The sequence below is a fragment of the Chlamydotis macqueenii genome, chromosome 12, assembly GCF_036417535.1.
Source record: "Chlamydotis macqueenii isolate bChlMac1 chromosome 12, bChlMac1.mat, whole genome shotgun sequence".
NCBI lineage: Eukaryota > Metazoa > Chordata > Aves > Otidiformes > Otididae > Chlamydotis > Chlamydotis macqueenii.
Window position 1 is genome coordinate 18305734 of NC_141567.1, and position 14833 is coordinate 18320566.

General features: G+C 38.6%; 1 protein-coding gene across 8 annotated transcripts in view; it reads left to right on the forward strand.

Annotated features, from left to right (window-relative positions):
* Positions 1 to 14833, forward strand: part of ACSBG1 (acyl-CoA synthetase bubblegum family member 1) — a 38559-nt gene that overhangs the window by 14741 nt on the left and 8985 nt on the right. For all 8 annotated transcript variants that reach the window (XM_086757098.1, XM_086757100.1, XM_086757104.1 and 5 more), the window contains exons 3-9: positions 4740 to 4957; positions 5614 to 5702; positions 6463 to 6583; positions 8398 to 8478; positions 11307 to 11456; positions 13883 to 14059; positions 14568 to 14749. In XM_086757098.1, the coding sequence (XP_086613224.1) occupies positions 4740 to 4957; positions 5614 to 5702; positions 6463 to 6583; positions 8398 to 8478; positions 11307 to 11456; positions 13883 to 14059; positions 14568 to 14749 (1018 nt within the window). The remainder of the gene's footprint in view (positions 1 to 4739; positions 4958 to 5613; positions 5703 to 6462; positions 6584 to 8397; positions 8479 to 11306; positions 11457 to 13882; positions 14060 to 14567; positions 14750 to 14833) is intronic.

Below are 14833 nucleotides of genomic sequence, written 5' to 3' on the forward strand. Positions count from 1 at the left end.
GATGCCAAGCTCTCAGACTCCAGCCTTTGTGTACTCAGCTCCAGCTTTCACTAAAAAGAAGTTAAGCTTTCAGGGCCACAGGCATTTTTAAGGAAATTTAAAAATAATGAGTGAGAGGAGGAATGATGTATTTGTGTTTTCAGCAGAATGTGATGGCATCACAGCTGTGGAATCTGGGATGATGACTGTCAGAAACTCGTCCAGCAAAAAGCTGAATACCTGCTTTCGTCATTAGGGCTGAGTGATGTTTTGCAGGAACTGGCGTATAATCAAGATACTGTTTTGTGAGTTAAGACTGAATCAGTTTCAAGCAGAAGTTAAATTGTCATTTTAGTTTCTGCTTCTCGGGGCACATCTATGGACTGTCACCTGGAGTTACAGGTCATGCAGCAGGGCCATTCCATGACCAGCCTGTCTGTTTACCTGTCTGAAAGGTGACCTTGGTTCTTTTGCATTTGATATAACTCTGAGTTGTTCTTCCATAAACATCAGAATTCATTTACGTTCACAAACCTATTCTGGCAGTTACCAGAATACTTGCATGTGGTTTCATTCATATATTAGCTTTAAACTAGCTTTAAACTGTAGGATTGATGTATTTCTTTTTTTTAACTAGTACACAGTCTCCTTTGTACATCCAAGAGGTCCAGCAGTTTCAGCCAAACTGATTATTCTTGTGAAAAATATATGAACTTGCTATTTGTTCATCTGTTTGAAATAATTTTTGGTATCTAGGCTGGGAGAGGCAGCCTGTACTGTCTAACAACTGTTCAGTCATACATGGTGTAAAGGAATAACAATTGGGTGATAAAAATACAAAAATTGTAATGTGTTTCTGTTATATGTTATTTTAAATTTGTTACAAAATATTTGAATAACAAATGTACTTTTATAAGTCAGTATTCACTTGTAAATGGTTCACAAATCTAGGATTGTATTGTAAAAGACAGTTGAAAACTTTGTTTTTTAAACGGTAAACAAAGTTTTAAACAAAGTTTTTAAATATTTTTCTTTCTTCTGTAAAGTTTCTTGTTGAAAATTTACACTTTACTGGGAGAACTGCATACCTAAAATCCAAGGTATTTAGATCAGATGTACTTAGAGCAATTCCTAAGACAAACTGCAGTACAGGTATCCTGTTATACACTGTGTGTATGAGAATACTCTGAGCGTCTTTGCCTTCAGCAGCAAAGACATTGAATCACGGAAAAAATAGTCTAATTGTGGAATTCAGCCTTTGAGGAGAATGACATGGGGGAAAAAAACACTTGAAGCTCAAAGAGTGAAAGTCAAGACTAATTATCTGAAAAAAAATCTCTGCTTTTTTTTTTTGTTTTGTTTTATCTGACAAAATAGTTTCCTTTAGAAGCAAATGTTTTCTCATCATCTCTGACCTTCAGTGAACTCATATGAAGGACATGAGGCAAGGTTACATATGAGTGAATGAAAAGGCATTTTGGGTACCAAGTATAATGCAGGTAGCAGGAGTTCCTGGAAAAAAGAGGAAAGAGACAAATACTGCTCTTTGCTTGCATAAAGGGAACTTCCAGTGGCATTAAGTACTTTGAGCTGTGTACTTTCTGAAAAGTACAGGTATTTTTACTTCATGTTTTCTTATGCTCTTTGTAAACCTATGGATATGTAATGTACCAGTCCTTATAGTGTGTTTGAAGGATCTTTATTCTAATTTCTAGTGTGGTTTCAGGTAGTACCGAGCTCATCTCCAGCCTGTGCATTGAAATATAACTTCCAGATGCAGACAGAGCACCTTATTCTGCCTTTCCCAAAGTTTATAACCACTTTATTCAGTGTTTACCAAGGCATTTCTTCCCAGGCTCTATCTGAGAAGAATGAGCCTCTGCAAATCGAGAGCAGAATATATTACTTGTGTTCTGTTGTTCTTGCAAATTTTGTGGGACAGACTAGTTAGATCTTTAGACTTTTTTGGCTTATTATCTAGATTGAAAAACATTTTTTAGATTTAAGTTCTATCTGCAAATACATGGGTGTTCAACTTTATATTCCTTTGTGATACATATTGTATATTATTAAGGTGATTCACTGAGTCTCTCTGAAACAAATTACTCTCTTTGGTATGAATCAAAGATTCCTTTTTGGCACCAGAAAAAAATTGCATAAGGAAAAGCAATAGGAGACCCATTTTCAAAGTAATTTTTTTTGTTTCTGTATATAGATATTGCAATGATTTTGTTGATTTTCACTATTCTCTCTGTAAACTATTCTACTGTCTATGCCTGCAGTGAAAAGGTGGTAATTATTCAACTTTGGTAATGTCATTGTAGGAATGTTGGTAATATTTTCAGTTCCCTTGAAGAGCAATACTCTTTTATTCAAGAGCATTTTTATAATACATAGACTAGAATGTTTTATTTTAGCTCTGTATTTTGTGATGTTGTTTTTAACAAAGCAGTCACCCACCTGTGCCCAACCACACCTGCAAATCCCTGCCATCTTTGTTGGTTTAGAAGCTGGAACGTCAACAGAGTTTTTCGTCTGGGCTTTGGTGTGTCACTGCAGAAAAGAAGCATTTGGATTAACACTTGCTTCTGGCTCTGACAGGTCTTAACCTCTCATCCTTTTCATACCAGGATTGAGGTTAAGTGCAGAAACACCTGCTTTGCCTTCACTACTCAAAATATTTGTCGAGTGCCACTGTTTACACTTTGATAAACTCTGTCTAATACCTAGAATTAGCTAATTGTCTTCTGAACTGTCTGTGTTTATTATACTTAAACATATTACATATATTTATTACTCCACTGACCTAAGCAGAGCTCCACACCTATGTTTTGAATATCATTATATGCAATTTACACATGAGAAAATGAAGGCACATGGAGATTAGGCAGCTTTATTTGTATTTATTGCTGACATTATTATTTTCTGTTTGTCGGGATGGTCAAGAGAACAAATGCAACTGGGAGTCAGGAACATTAATCCTGGATTGACAGACATCACAGCTATGACTGCTTAGTTCACTTTCTGCATCAGGGTTTTTATGTCCTTACCTGGGAGGGTGCAGAAAGGTGATTTCCCCCCCTCCACCCCCAATGCTCTGCATATGCTAGGATATAGCATGGGGCAGTGAAATCTTCAGAAATAGTTTCACGGAATACTGGCAGCAAACCAGACTGATTTTGGTATTTTTCAGTTTAGTACTTGTACTTTATCAGCTGATTATGCATGAGCTTTTCTACACAGTGAAGTAATGAGACTTTTTGCTGTTTCATTTGTTTGGTTTTTTTTTTAATGTATGTTTGTGAGCTTACAATAGCTTGCTGTGCCTCTGGTTATCTGTGCAGATTGCAAGCCTGATTTGAGGGAGGCTGCAAGGGTGTTTTAAAGCGCTCATGTGGATCCAGCTATCATAAATGTGTTCATATACTGCCAGAAATACTCAGAGAGGCAGTTTCTATGCCCTCTGTGAAGCAACCAGAGGAACAGCATTTGAGAGGGATGTGAAGGATGTTGTACTTCTGAATTCTCCAGAACTGCTTTTTTTTTCAGCCACTGAGGTACCAGGAACCAGTATAGATACAGTCTGAATATTCTATACAGTTTTTGCTTTCATAAGTGTAGTTAAAGGCAATTGTGCTTATTAACTTGTATCAGAAACTTCAAAAACTCGTATTTTCTGTTGCTCTTAATTCTGACAAGCCTAAGCTCTTTGTTCTGAAATTTTCCACAAACTCTCAGTAGAATATATATATATATATATATTATATTTATGCTAAAAATATTACTTCATTTATGAAAGTAAAGCTAAGGGGAAAAAAAAGTTGTTCTTAAAATGTTCTTGTACTATTTTGTTTGGAAGTATGGGAACTGACCGTTTGGTACAGAAGTTGTGAGTGGTTTTTTTGTCTTCCTTGTGAGAATTCGCCAAAATATTGCCAGCTTTCTAACCCCTAGATTCTCTAAGGAGTCTATTTATACTCAGCCTGCTTCTTGCTGGGTTTGCAAGAGCCAAGTGGAATCTTTGAGACAGTCATTTCTTGTGAGTGCCAGGCACTGCCCCAGTCCTTGGCACCAGTGGTGAGAGCAAACTGACATTACTTGGTACTCTGTGTCTGTGTCTTGTCAAGGAAGGGGAGAAAAAAATAGAGGGGAAAAAAGTGGATGTTAGAAATACAGGGTGAGGAAGGGAAGAGCAGAAGAAGGTGAAAGATGATGTGGAAACAGCAAGACAGGAGTGAGTGGAGTGGATATACATACTAGAATATGTATTGTAGTGCAGACGACCAAGGAAATAAAAAAAAAAAAGTGGGGAAATAGTGGGAAAACGGGGGCAGGATGAAGGAGAATAGCTAGGGAGTGAAGGAGAGAGAAACCATCTATAACAAGCAAAAGGAGCTTGGATGCTGAACAGGGACAGAGGTTTCAGATCTTTCAGATCTCTGTAGCCTTCTGATTCACCAGCTACTCCATTAGCTCAAGGGATAGTGGGTTGTGCCGGGCTGAGCATGGGCAAACAGATTCTTATGGGATTGGTGGCACTTTTATTCAAGATCCAGAACAAAGTGTAAGAAATAAAGATTTCTCTTTCTACATAGACTTTATTATAGTTATAAAATTGGAAAGCCCTTCTCTCCAAAGGTGGGAAGTCCAGAGCAGTGCTTAGTCCTGCAGTCTTTATTCAATCCTCTTGTCCTTTGGGACACAATCACATGGTATTTCTCAATGATAGAGTACCTTGATGATAATGCTTTGCTTTCCAGAGTCTCTGTGGACTTCCTTTGCTGATGGCAGAGTCAGACTGAGAATAGATAACGCGTGTCCGCAGACTCCCATAACAGTTCACCAGATGTTCAAGGAGAGCCTAGAAAAATATGGATCCCTAAATGCTTTGGCCAGCAAAAAGAATGGAAAGTGGGAGAAGATAACTTTTTCAGAGTATTATTGCCTTTCCAGGAAAGCAGCCAAGAGCTTCTTGAAGGTGGGTACAGGAAACAAAACCAATTCCTCTTTCTCCCTTTCTGTCTCCTAAAACAAACAAACAAAAAACAATCCCAAAACCATAGTATAAGAGGTTTTTCCCATTAACTGAAGATCAGCAGTCATAATCTTTATTGAAATAATAATGATGAAAGTAGGTTTTGGTCAAAGAGATAACATTGCTGTTAAGGGAACTCGACTGCAAGGGAAGAGCTGCTGTGTTACACTGTCTCACTTGGGTATGGGTACAAAGCTCAGCATAAAGCCTTAAGATTGGAAAAAAAAAAAAAAGGAAAAATAGGTGAAATACAGCAGCACTGCCATGAATCTGGCAAGATAAAGACAATTTTTAAAACATTCTAGACATAGGATAAGATTAGTAGTCATTATACTTCTGTTAATGTTGAAAAGTTCTGTTTTTCAGGCCTTTCTGGACAGCAGAGCTCAACCAGGCAGGAGAAGGTAGTGGAAACTTTAGATTATGTTAATTGCTGATAAATACTGGTTTTGCTGTGGGTATCAACAAAGAGATATCTTGTCAATACTGAAATAAATAAATCAAAACTTTCCATCGTTTGTATTTGTACGTATGTTCTGTGCTATATGTTTCTCTCCAGTGTGCCTGTATTGAATAACCTTATGCTTATTATTTTTAAGCTTGGTCTTGAACGATTCCACAGTGTAGCAATCCTTGGATTTAATTCTCCAGAATGGTTCATCTCGGCTGTTGGAGCTGTTTTTGCTGGGTGAGATTTTTTTTTTTGGTTGGTTGGTTTTCTGTTTTGCTAGGTCTGGAAACGTAGCAAATCAGTATTTGGTGTCTTATCTTGGAAGTTGTGCTGCAGCTGATGAGCATGTTCAGCAACCTGCTGGAGTCTCATAGCTTTCAGTATATCTGAAATAGTCCAGACACTCATAAATGGATCCTGTTTGCTATGGGCTTAACTATGACACTCACACAGAAGCTGTTGTACCATATCTTATCCCTGGAAGATGTGGGAAACAGATGAGACTCCTAGTTTTATATTAATTGTATTTGTCTACAGCAAGATATATTCAAGTAGATGAAGTGGCAGATAAATACTAACTAGTCTGATTGCTTCTGTTCTGATGCCTGTTTATGCAATTTGGATTTTACCTCTTAAGCTGTTTCTGTGCCAGTGAAATTCAAATTAGTATCTGTGTGTGGCTTGAACAGAAAGAGGACATGTGTTTTTACCACTTCCTGAACTAACTCTCGTGTAGCCTCAAGTGGGTTAAATGCTGAATCCTAGCCTACGGCATCTTCTACTGAATACAGTTCAGAGATTAGTTTTGGCAATATGCATATATCAGAGAGATTAATGTGTATCTGAATACTTGAAACAAGCATGACAGCTATGCTGCTGTTTGCTTCCACATCTTCATACTCATTCAGCTTTCATCTGATCGTTATTATTCGATTTTTTTGATACTAAGTGCATGTATATGTGTATGTATATAAATACATGTACATTTTTTATACAGAGGAATTGTCACAGGAATATATACAACCAATTCTCCAGAGGCCTGCCACTACATTGCTTATGACAGCAAAACCAATATCATGGTCGTGGAAAATCGGAAACAACTGGACAAGATAATGCAGGTACAAGATGGCTGAATGGCTACTGAAAATCCATCATTTTCCCATTTCTTGATGCTGTATATATACTGTGTTCACTGTCTGTATCACAGAACCTTTCATGGGAAATCTGGTATCGGGTGTTTGAGCTGTTGGGTGACTTGCAGCTCTGTTCTGTGTAGTGTCTGTGGCTCATGTCTAAGCAGTTCTGATGCTCTCCAGCAGAGACGTCACTGGCTGGTTCACTGCAGACTTACCTGGGTAAAAAACCCACATTCTGATCACGTTTGTAATGTCACCACATGATTCTGTTTGGAAAAGCACAGGCTGCTTGAATGGAAGAGATGAGGATGATGCAAGTTTGTAAAGGCTTTCCATTTAAATATTAAGGATGTTAGTGTTCAGAATCTCCTCTTTCCAAAATGTCATCTTTTGCTGCTTGTAATACTAACCATTAAGGCTGTTGGGTTTACTGCACTTTGATAGCATGATGGTTGACATGAGACTTTAGTGAGAAAGGAGGAGCCTTTTAAAGTGAACGGCCACAATTTTGACAAAACTCTTTGTCAGCTTTAAGAGGGTTTCTGCAAGGGTTCCAGGTTGAAAGACCAACTTGACAGAAAGATCTCTGTTGCATGACTTGGAGGAGGAGCACAGGAGCACTGGGCAGCTCCCTGGGAAGGGCTTGTCTGTCAGTAAGATACTGAGGGAGACCCTTGGCTGGAGATGAGTCATCAAACTTGCGCCAAATTGCACTGTTTGCTGAAGCAAAGGGGCCTTCCGTGGTGGAGGCTTCTGCCAAAAACATGTATGTACCGGAGATAAAATAGCCACGGATTTTTCCAAAAGCATTTCATATGAGTTATACATGAATTGGTTTGTATTTTGTAGTTTTGTTTTATGTGAGTTGGAGGAAGAGAGATTTTTATAAATATCGTGGAAAAACAAACAATCAGACAAGCCGCCCCACAGTGTCATTGACCATTACCAGGCTATGCTTCATGAATGTGGAGAAAAGAATAGGAATTGAACGACTGGAGGGATTTGATTCATACACATTTCTATCTAGAAAAAAAAAAACAAAAGACAACTCTGGCCAGCACTGCTTTATCTAGCTGAGGGTTTCTTGAAACTTTTTTTCTGGAAGAACCCAAGGCTGAAATAATAACATAACACTTCAGTTGTTATCCTTCTAATAATGGCTGCCACCAAGCCACTGCTTTTGTCTTAGCACAGACTGATCAAATCAGTTCAAAATGTGATTAATTCAAAGGCATTTGTGAGGCACTGGGTCCACAGTGCTCTGTGCAGGCTGTGCGAAGCAGAGAAAAAGCTACTGAAAGCAGCAGCCATTGCTCTCTGCCTGTAGGCCTGCAACTTTATGTTGTTTTTTATCCTTAAATTGTACGTATGACTTCCTTTTCTGTATTTTCTTTAAGAAGGTAGAACCTTTTTTAGCATTTTAACAACAGTTTTTGCTGAGGGACTTCCTCTATCTCCGTTGGTAACCACGGGTGCCCTTTAGTGCATTATGAGGAAAGGATGCTGAGGAGCCATTTCTAGTGGGGTTTTTTTTGTTTTTTTTTTTTTTTCCGAATCTTTTGACTGAAAACAGATTTTCTAGAGCAGACTGTGTAGCATCTCCTTCACCCCCTCTCTTCCCCTCCCCTTGTTGAGCTAGTTGGTTGTGAGATTAGGGGACAATATTTAAGGGAAGAGGGAAACACGAAGTTTCTTGTGACTGTCAAGCCATGACAGTTTTGGCAGTATTTCAGTGGAAAAAAACCCACACAAGATATGAATAATAAATAATAAATTTGTTTTTAAAAATCCAACAGATCTGGAATCGCTTGCCACACTTGAAAGCTGTTGTGCTGTATAAGGACTCCATTCCAGAGAGACATCCAAATTTGTATGCGGTATGTGAATGCTAGAACAGAGTTATAATTCATGGGGTATTATTTATTTAATGAATTTCTGCCATGTTTAATCTGTGGAATGTCTACCATTTAGAACGCATTGCTGTGTTCCAGCAAACATATTCAAAAGCTTCATCAGCTTTTTCTATTTTATTTACCTGTAACTTCATGTTTGATACTTGACATTTAAAATCAGAGCTACCTTGCTTAGCTCTGTCTTGTGTCTTCCTGGCTTTTTGCTTGTCTGGATTAACAGAACACCTTTAGGCTTCAGGTGGGAAACTGTTACAAATAAGTTATCCAGTGGTGCTAGTGAAAACTGAATTGTGGTTAGTTACACTGGATCCAAGAACATGAAAATGCTTGTACTTTTACAGATGGTAGCTATGTTTTGTTTGTACTGAATATTTCTGATGATAGGCGACAAGTGAAGAGATATAACTACAGACTGCACAAAGAGGAGCACATTTTCTTAGTATACATAGAATTTTTGTATCATATGGTAAAAATAAAGCAGAAAAAGGAACAAAGCCAGGATCAGAAATCTGAGTGGTAGAAGTCCAGCCTTTAATTTAAGAAATATGATATCTTTAAGCAGAACAGATTTTTCTAAACATGTTATTCCAATATATTTTGAAAATATAATTGAAAATAGTCAAGTAATAAGAATATAAAAATCCACGTTTTAAGTAGACTACAGATTATCAGATTCTAGGCTGAAAAACTTCAACTGGGGGGAAAAATATACTAATGAAGAGCGAATAGTGTAGAAATATTTTAAAATCTTTTAAATTTTGATTATCTGAGAGGTTACTAGGTACACAAGAAAAGTATTTTCTGTACTTGTTTAAATCATGTAATCTTTTGCTATCTTGAATAGCATGTAATTGTTAATAATAAACAGTTACTGTGACAGGACTGTACGTACAGATACAGAGTGTGCCGTGCATCTCAGTACAATAAGAAAATGAATACAAAGATAATCTTACTGTTTATATTTCTTAGTAAAAACAACAAGTGCTAGCAATTAATTCTGGAACAACATTTAGTTGCTGAAACGTAAATGCCTGAGAATTGATGTATTTGAAAACACCCCTGTTCAGGTATCATGTGGGACATATTCTCAATGCAGAAGGGCAGCTGTGAGAGTGTCTGACAATTGCCAGAGTTTATGTTGTCTAAAGGAAAAATAGAAGATCAAATCACCAAAGACAGAAATGATTGTTTATTAGGTTTGATGTAAAACAAACCACCCAAACCACGTGGCATTCGATAAAAGGGATTTGTGTTGCAAGTTGACAGCTAACATGTAATGAGCAATTGCTGCACTAAGGGCAGAGCCCTAGTTCTCTGATCAGCGCGTGTTTCCAGAAGGCAAATGCAAAATCAGTAGTGTGTGACTGTGTGTACCTTTTGCACTCTGTGGAATGGGAACACTGTCTGTGGCAGGTCCTGTTCTGTAAACAAAGCCTAGGCAACGCATTCACAGTGATGAATGCATTCTAATATGAGAAGACAGCAAGGTCAGGAAAACAGGAGCAACTGATAAGTCACACAGAAACAATTACATCCTTGCCACCTCCAGACTTTCCAGGAGCTGGTGAAACTGATGGAGCCACGTTCTGTGGGAAGAGATAAGATGTGACAGATTCTTTACTTGCTACAGAGCCATGCATTATATGGCTTCTCTTTTCAGACATGTGATTTGTTGGAAGAAAGTATAAAACTGATGACTGGTAATTAGAAGAATCCTGATTTCAGCCTTGCCACCCAAGAAAAGGAAGTATAAGTGCCACAGAGGCTAACTATTGTAACCTTAGTAACACACTGGCAGTGACAGAGGTCTGAAGGAAACAATGAACTCCTTAAGCACAGACTCTCCTTTTTTACCTCTGTTGTCCTTCACATCGTCCGCTTTACTGGTATGTTATCCTAGATATAGCTCCAAGAAATCACTGAAGAACGGAGATGCTGCATCTTGAATTTGAATAGTCCAGTTCTGTAGCACAGTATCTGAAACTGACAGTTTGGTTATTGTCTTTCATAAAAATTTATACCCTGGTTTTCAGTTAGCCTTGAACTCAGTGGTACTCTTAGAAGCGTATCAGGTGCATGCAATGGAAGCATCTGGGAGCAACCAATATAATGTAGAGGATCAGGTTCAATATTCTTCCAGGCCAATTTGTGCTGCACAGAAGTCCAGCGCCATAAAAGGTTTAGCTCATTCTAGATTGAGCCAAATTTGAATGGAAGTTGTGACCAGCATTCATCATATGCTCTGTTTCCTATAAAACAGCAGATAATTTGGGCAGACATTCACATATCTAGATGATTATGCCTTTGCACAGAAGTTTTCATCCAATTGCTTTATCTTTGTGTTTATAGGGGACAAGGAATTCTAGATGCAATGTCAAAAGTGTACTCTTGCTTAAAAACTGTACATCTAGATTCCTTTAAGTAAGACTCAAAATCATTCTAACAGTGTGAGAGTAACAGAATTTTAGCCTCTATGACTTGTCTCTAGTATCCGTCTTGGAGGAAGAATAGTATTACCATTCTATATTCTAGTATTACTATTACCATAGTATTACCATGCATTTAGACACTGAAAAGATTCATGGCAGCATGATTTTAGATTCCCACATGAAGTTCTACGCTAGTCTTACTGCATTTGTTACATAGGCAAGACCTGGGAACACTTGCCTTGGAAACATACTCAGGGCAAGGCGCTGAGGTTTTCTGCCATTTTTTGAGCCTGATAAGCTACTGCATCTTTCCCAGTTGTAAGAAGCCGTTTGATATCTGGTATTTTCTGTTACATGTTCTAGATGGAAGAGTTTCTGCAGCTGGGAGATGACATATCTGATACTACTTTGGATGATATTATTGACTCCCAAAAGCCGAATCAATGCTGTGTACTAATATACACATCCGGAACAACAGGGAAACCAAAAGGAGCCATGCTGAGTCATGACAATGTATGTACTTTAGGCTCTTCCTTTGGCATAAAAATAGCAAAGTATGAGGGTATTTATTCCTGTGTTTTGCAATGACTGGTACAACCTAGAGCCTTGAAATCCTTTTGCTTTTGTAGCGTGGATAGTGTACTACAAAGCAATATTCAAAATGCAGTCAGCTGTTTCTAGTACAGTATAAGCCTGGTAAAGAATGAAACTCCATTCAAATTGGCACTTCATAAGGTTGAACAGTTTGTTTTGAATATCAGATTTTTATTCACTAGGTTTCTTGTGAGATATAATGCAAATATTAATACAATTCACAGATTGACATAAAGTCTCTCAGGTGATGTCACAGGTTGTCTTAAAACAAACAAATCATATATGTCAGCCAGCCATTATCAAAAGAGTGTGATAGACTGTTTTTGCAAATTTTATTAAAATTGGGCATGGATGTGTGGTTTTTCTTTGTCACTTTGGCATTATTATATTCCTAGACTTGGGTTCTTACATCTGTCACTGGAGGATAATACAACTCTAGTTGTATTAGTAGGTCCTAAGTCTTGGTACTTACAATAGCCCTAGCTGCATTGTTGTGAACAGAAAATTTTCCAGTCATAGAGAAAAGCAAAGGCGTTTGCAAAAAGGACTTTCCTCAGACCCCTGCTCGCAAAGATCTGGACTCTGGTTGTTTTAGTTTTTTTATATATTTAATTTTTTTAAGGTGTCTGAGCAGGAGTGGAAAGTCGTAGGGAGCCTTTCTGAATACATAGACGATCTATGAAAGGGCTGGTCTAAGTTGTGGCCTCGCCTCTTAAAATAAAGCAGAAACTACTGCAGACAGGCACACTGTGAGGAGCAAATTCACCAAAATGTAGGGGATTGGTACAGTAGTATCTGGAAGCAGATCACGGTGCACTTGATAGACAAAGGGACTGATCTACGTTGCAAATCCTATGCTCTTCCATCTCAAAGGAGTCTGGTGTCATTTCCATGATAGCTGCCAAACTATTCCTGGCTGCTGATCACAAACAGGCTATTTTTATGTTGATGAACAGTGGAAAACATGCCTTGCCTATAACTGTGCTGCTGCCTTCTTTAGTCAAAAGACATTTGCCACTGTCCATGTGTAAAACCAATGCTGAGTCAGTTGTGTAGGCACCCACATAGATCTGCTGTGAGTGTGCCTGCGTTCTGCGAGGCTTTGGAGGATAAGGAGGATGAGCAGTCAATATAGCCACATCTCAAAGACATCCCATTCTGCCTACTGTGTAGGTCTCCCATAGCCACTTGTCCAGTGCTGCCATCTAAACTTGGAGCATGGCCTGACGGCATGCTGCTTGTTAAAAACCTTTCTTGAGAATCTGTATTTCCTTAGACCAAATATGCACTCTTACCCTCTAGTTTATTACAAAGAGAAGGAGCTGGCAGGAACATATTGTGATAACAGGTATTGCACGTGATTTGTATCTCCTCCCTGTCATCGTAAATAATGTCATTTCTGTGTCCTGCCCTACACATTTTAAATTACAGACTCCTCTGAGAAAGAGCTGCTTCTTTTTGTTTTGTGGGGTTTTTTTACTGTGCACACGTATCTCCCCCCCCCCCCGCCATCACATATATTTGTGGGTCTTCCATATGCTGTATTCTGATACTGAAGATGTGCATATTTAACATCCTTGAACTGCATCTTCTGAGAGAAAGTGGGAATTAGGAAGGAGGAGGAGAAACATCGTACGGTTTCACTAAGAAGTCAAGCAGCACGTCTTCAAAAAATATTTATGGGATGAACGATCATGGGAGAGGAGTGGGGAGGAGTGTTACTTGTGAACCACTGTGGGGAATATCCCGGAGGCTTCCAGAGGAGCAGAATACAGCTTCTGGCTTCCTCATTAGTGCTTAGCCAGCCGATGATCAGTAAAAGACAATGAGCTTGTTGCTGATACTAAACTATCCTTTGAGCTTACTAATCACGGAGCATTTTTTTGTTCTTTTTCAGGTAAACATACAGGCATAGGACTGGTGAAAAGTGCCAGCTTGATAGAAAGTATGCACAGTAGGAGAGTTGCAAAAGAAGGGGCAGAACAATTAATTCCTTGTCCATCCAGCCCATGGCTTCCCTCTCAGTGTGTCACTAGGGCATGGGGAGCTGGTAGTGTTCACAGCCCAGGCAGCAGAAACACTGTGTTTACTTATGTTATCTGCAAGTCTACGTTGCTGCAAAGTTCATCGTGCTTTTGACTGAGTTTCCCCAAGGAATTGACAGTCTCGTGTGTTGTCAAAGATTGCGATGTCTTCAGTAATTTCTGTGAGCGCAGATTCTTCATAGTTACAGTAGCATAGTATGAGGATCCTTACTTTGTGTTAGAAGGAAAAAAAGAAAAAAAACAAAAAAAAAACCAAAAAAACCCACCATACTTAATGTATTTTATTATTTATTTAAACAGATAACTTGGACATCAGCGTATTGCAGCAGAGTGGGAGATATGCAACCTGCGGAGGTCCAACAGGAGTCTATAGTCAGTTATCTCCCCCTCAGCCACATAGCTGCGCAGATATATGACCTGTGGACTGGAATCAAATGGGGAGAGCAAGTTTACTTTGCTGAGCCAGATGCTCTGAAGGTATCTGTCCTGTATTGCATCTCATTAAGCTTGCACTTCTTCCTCTTAGAAAACATCCCAAGGAGAGAATACGATCTTTGAAGACATGCAGAGGATGAAGATAGAGAGTCCATTATTGTAAGAATTACAAAAAAAAAAATCCATTAGACTTGTCATCTAGTGCTGTAGACTCCAATTAAAATATATAATCCAGATCCATAGCTTTTATTAAGGCAGAAGAGCGTGCATCTAAAGCAAAAGAAATATAAGCCATTTTTGAAGGAAAGGGAGGCACAAGGATCTAAGCCATCTGTGTGTTTTCCTTCTTGTATACATACCTCACCTGATGCATCAGAGCTGGCGCATGTTAGTGCCTATGTCCAACTGAAGTAGGTTCAGCAGTCCTCCTTCAATATCCTACATGTTTAGCAGTGTTCTATGTGTTGATATCCACAGATGACAAAGAGGTCTCTTTGCAATGCAAGAGGATCTTTTGCAATGTTTTGAAATGATTTAATGAATTTAACAGGGCAGCTTGATCAACACACTAAAAGAAGTGCAGCCAACATCTCACATGGGAGTTCCCCGAGTATGGGAGAAAATAATGGAGAAATTAAAGGATGCTTCTGCTCAGTCAGGATTTATGAAGAAGAAAATGCTGTCATGGGCTATGTCACTGAGTTTAGAGAGAAACCTAAATTGCTCAAGCAGGTATGTATTGTAACGACTGAGATTTCCGTCAACCTGAAAGTAGCTATCTGCTTGTAATAAACTGTGAAGCATCAGTGAGGCTGT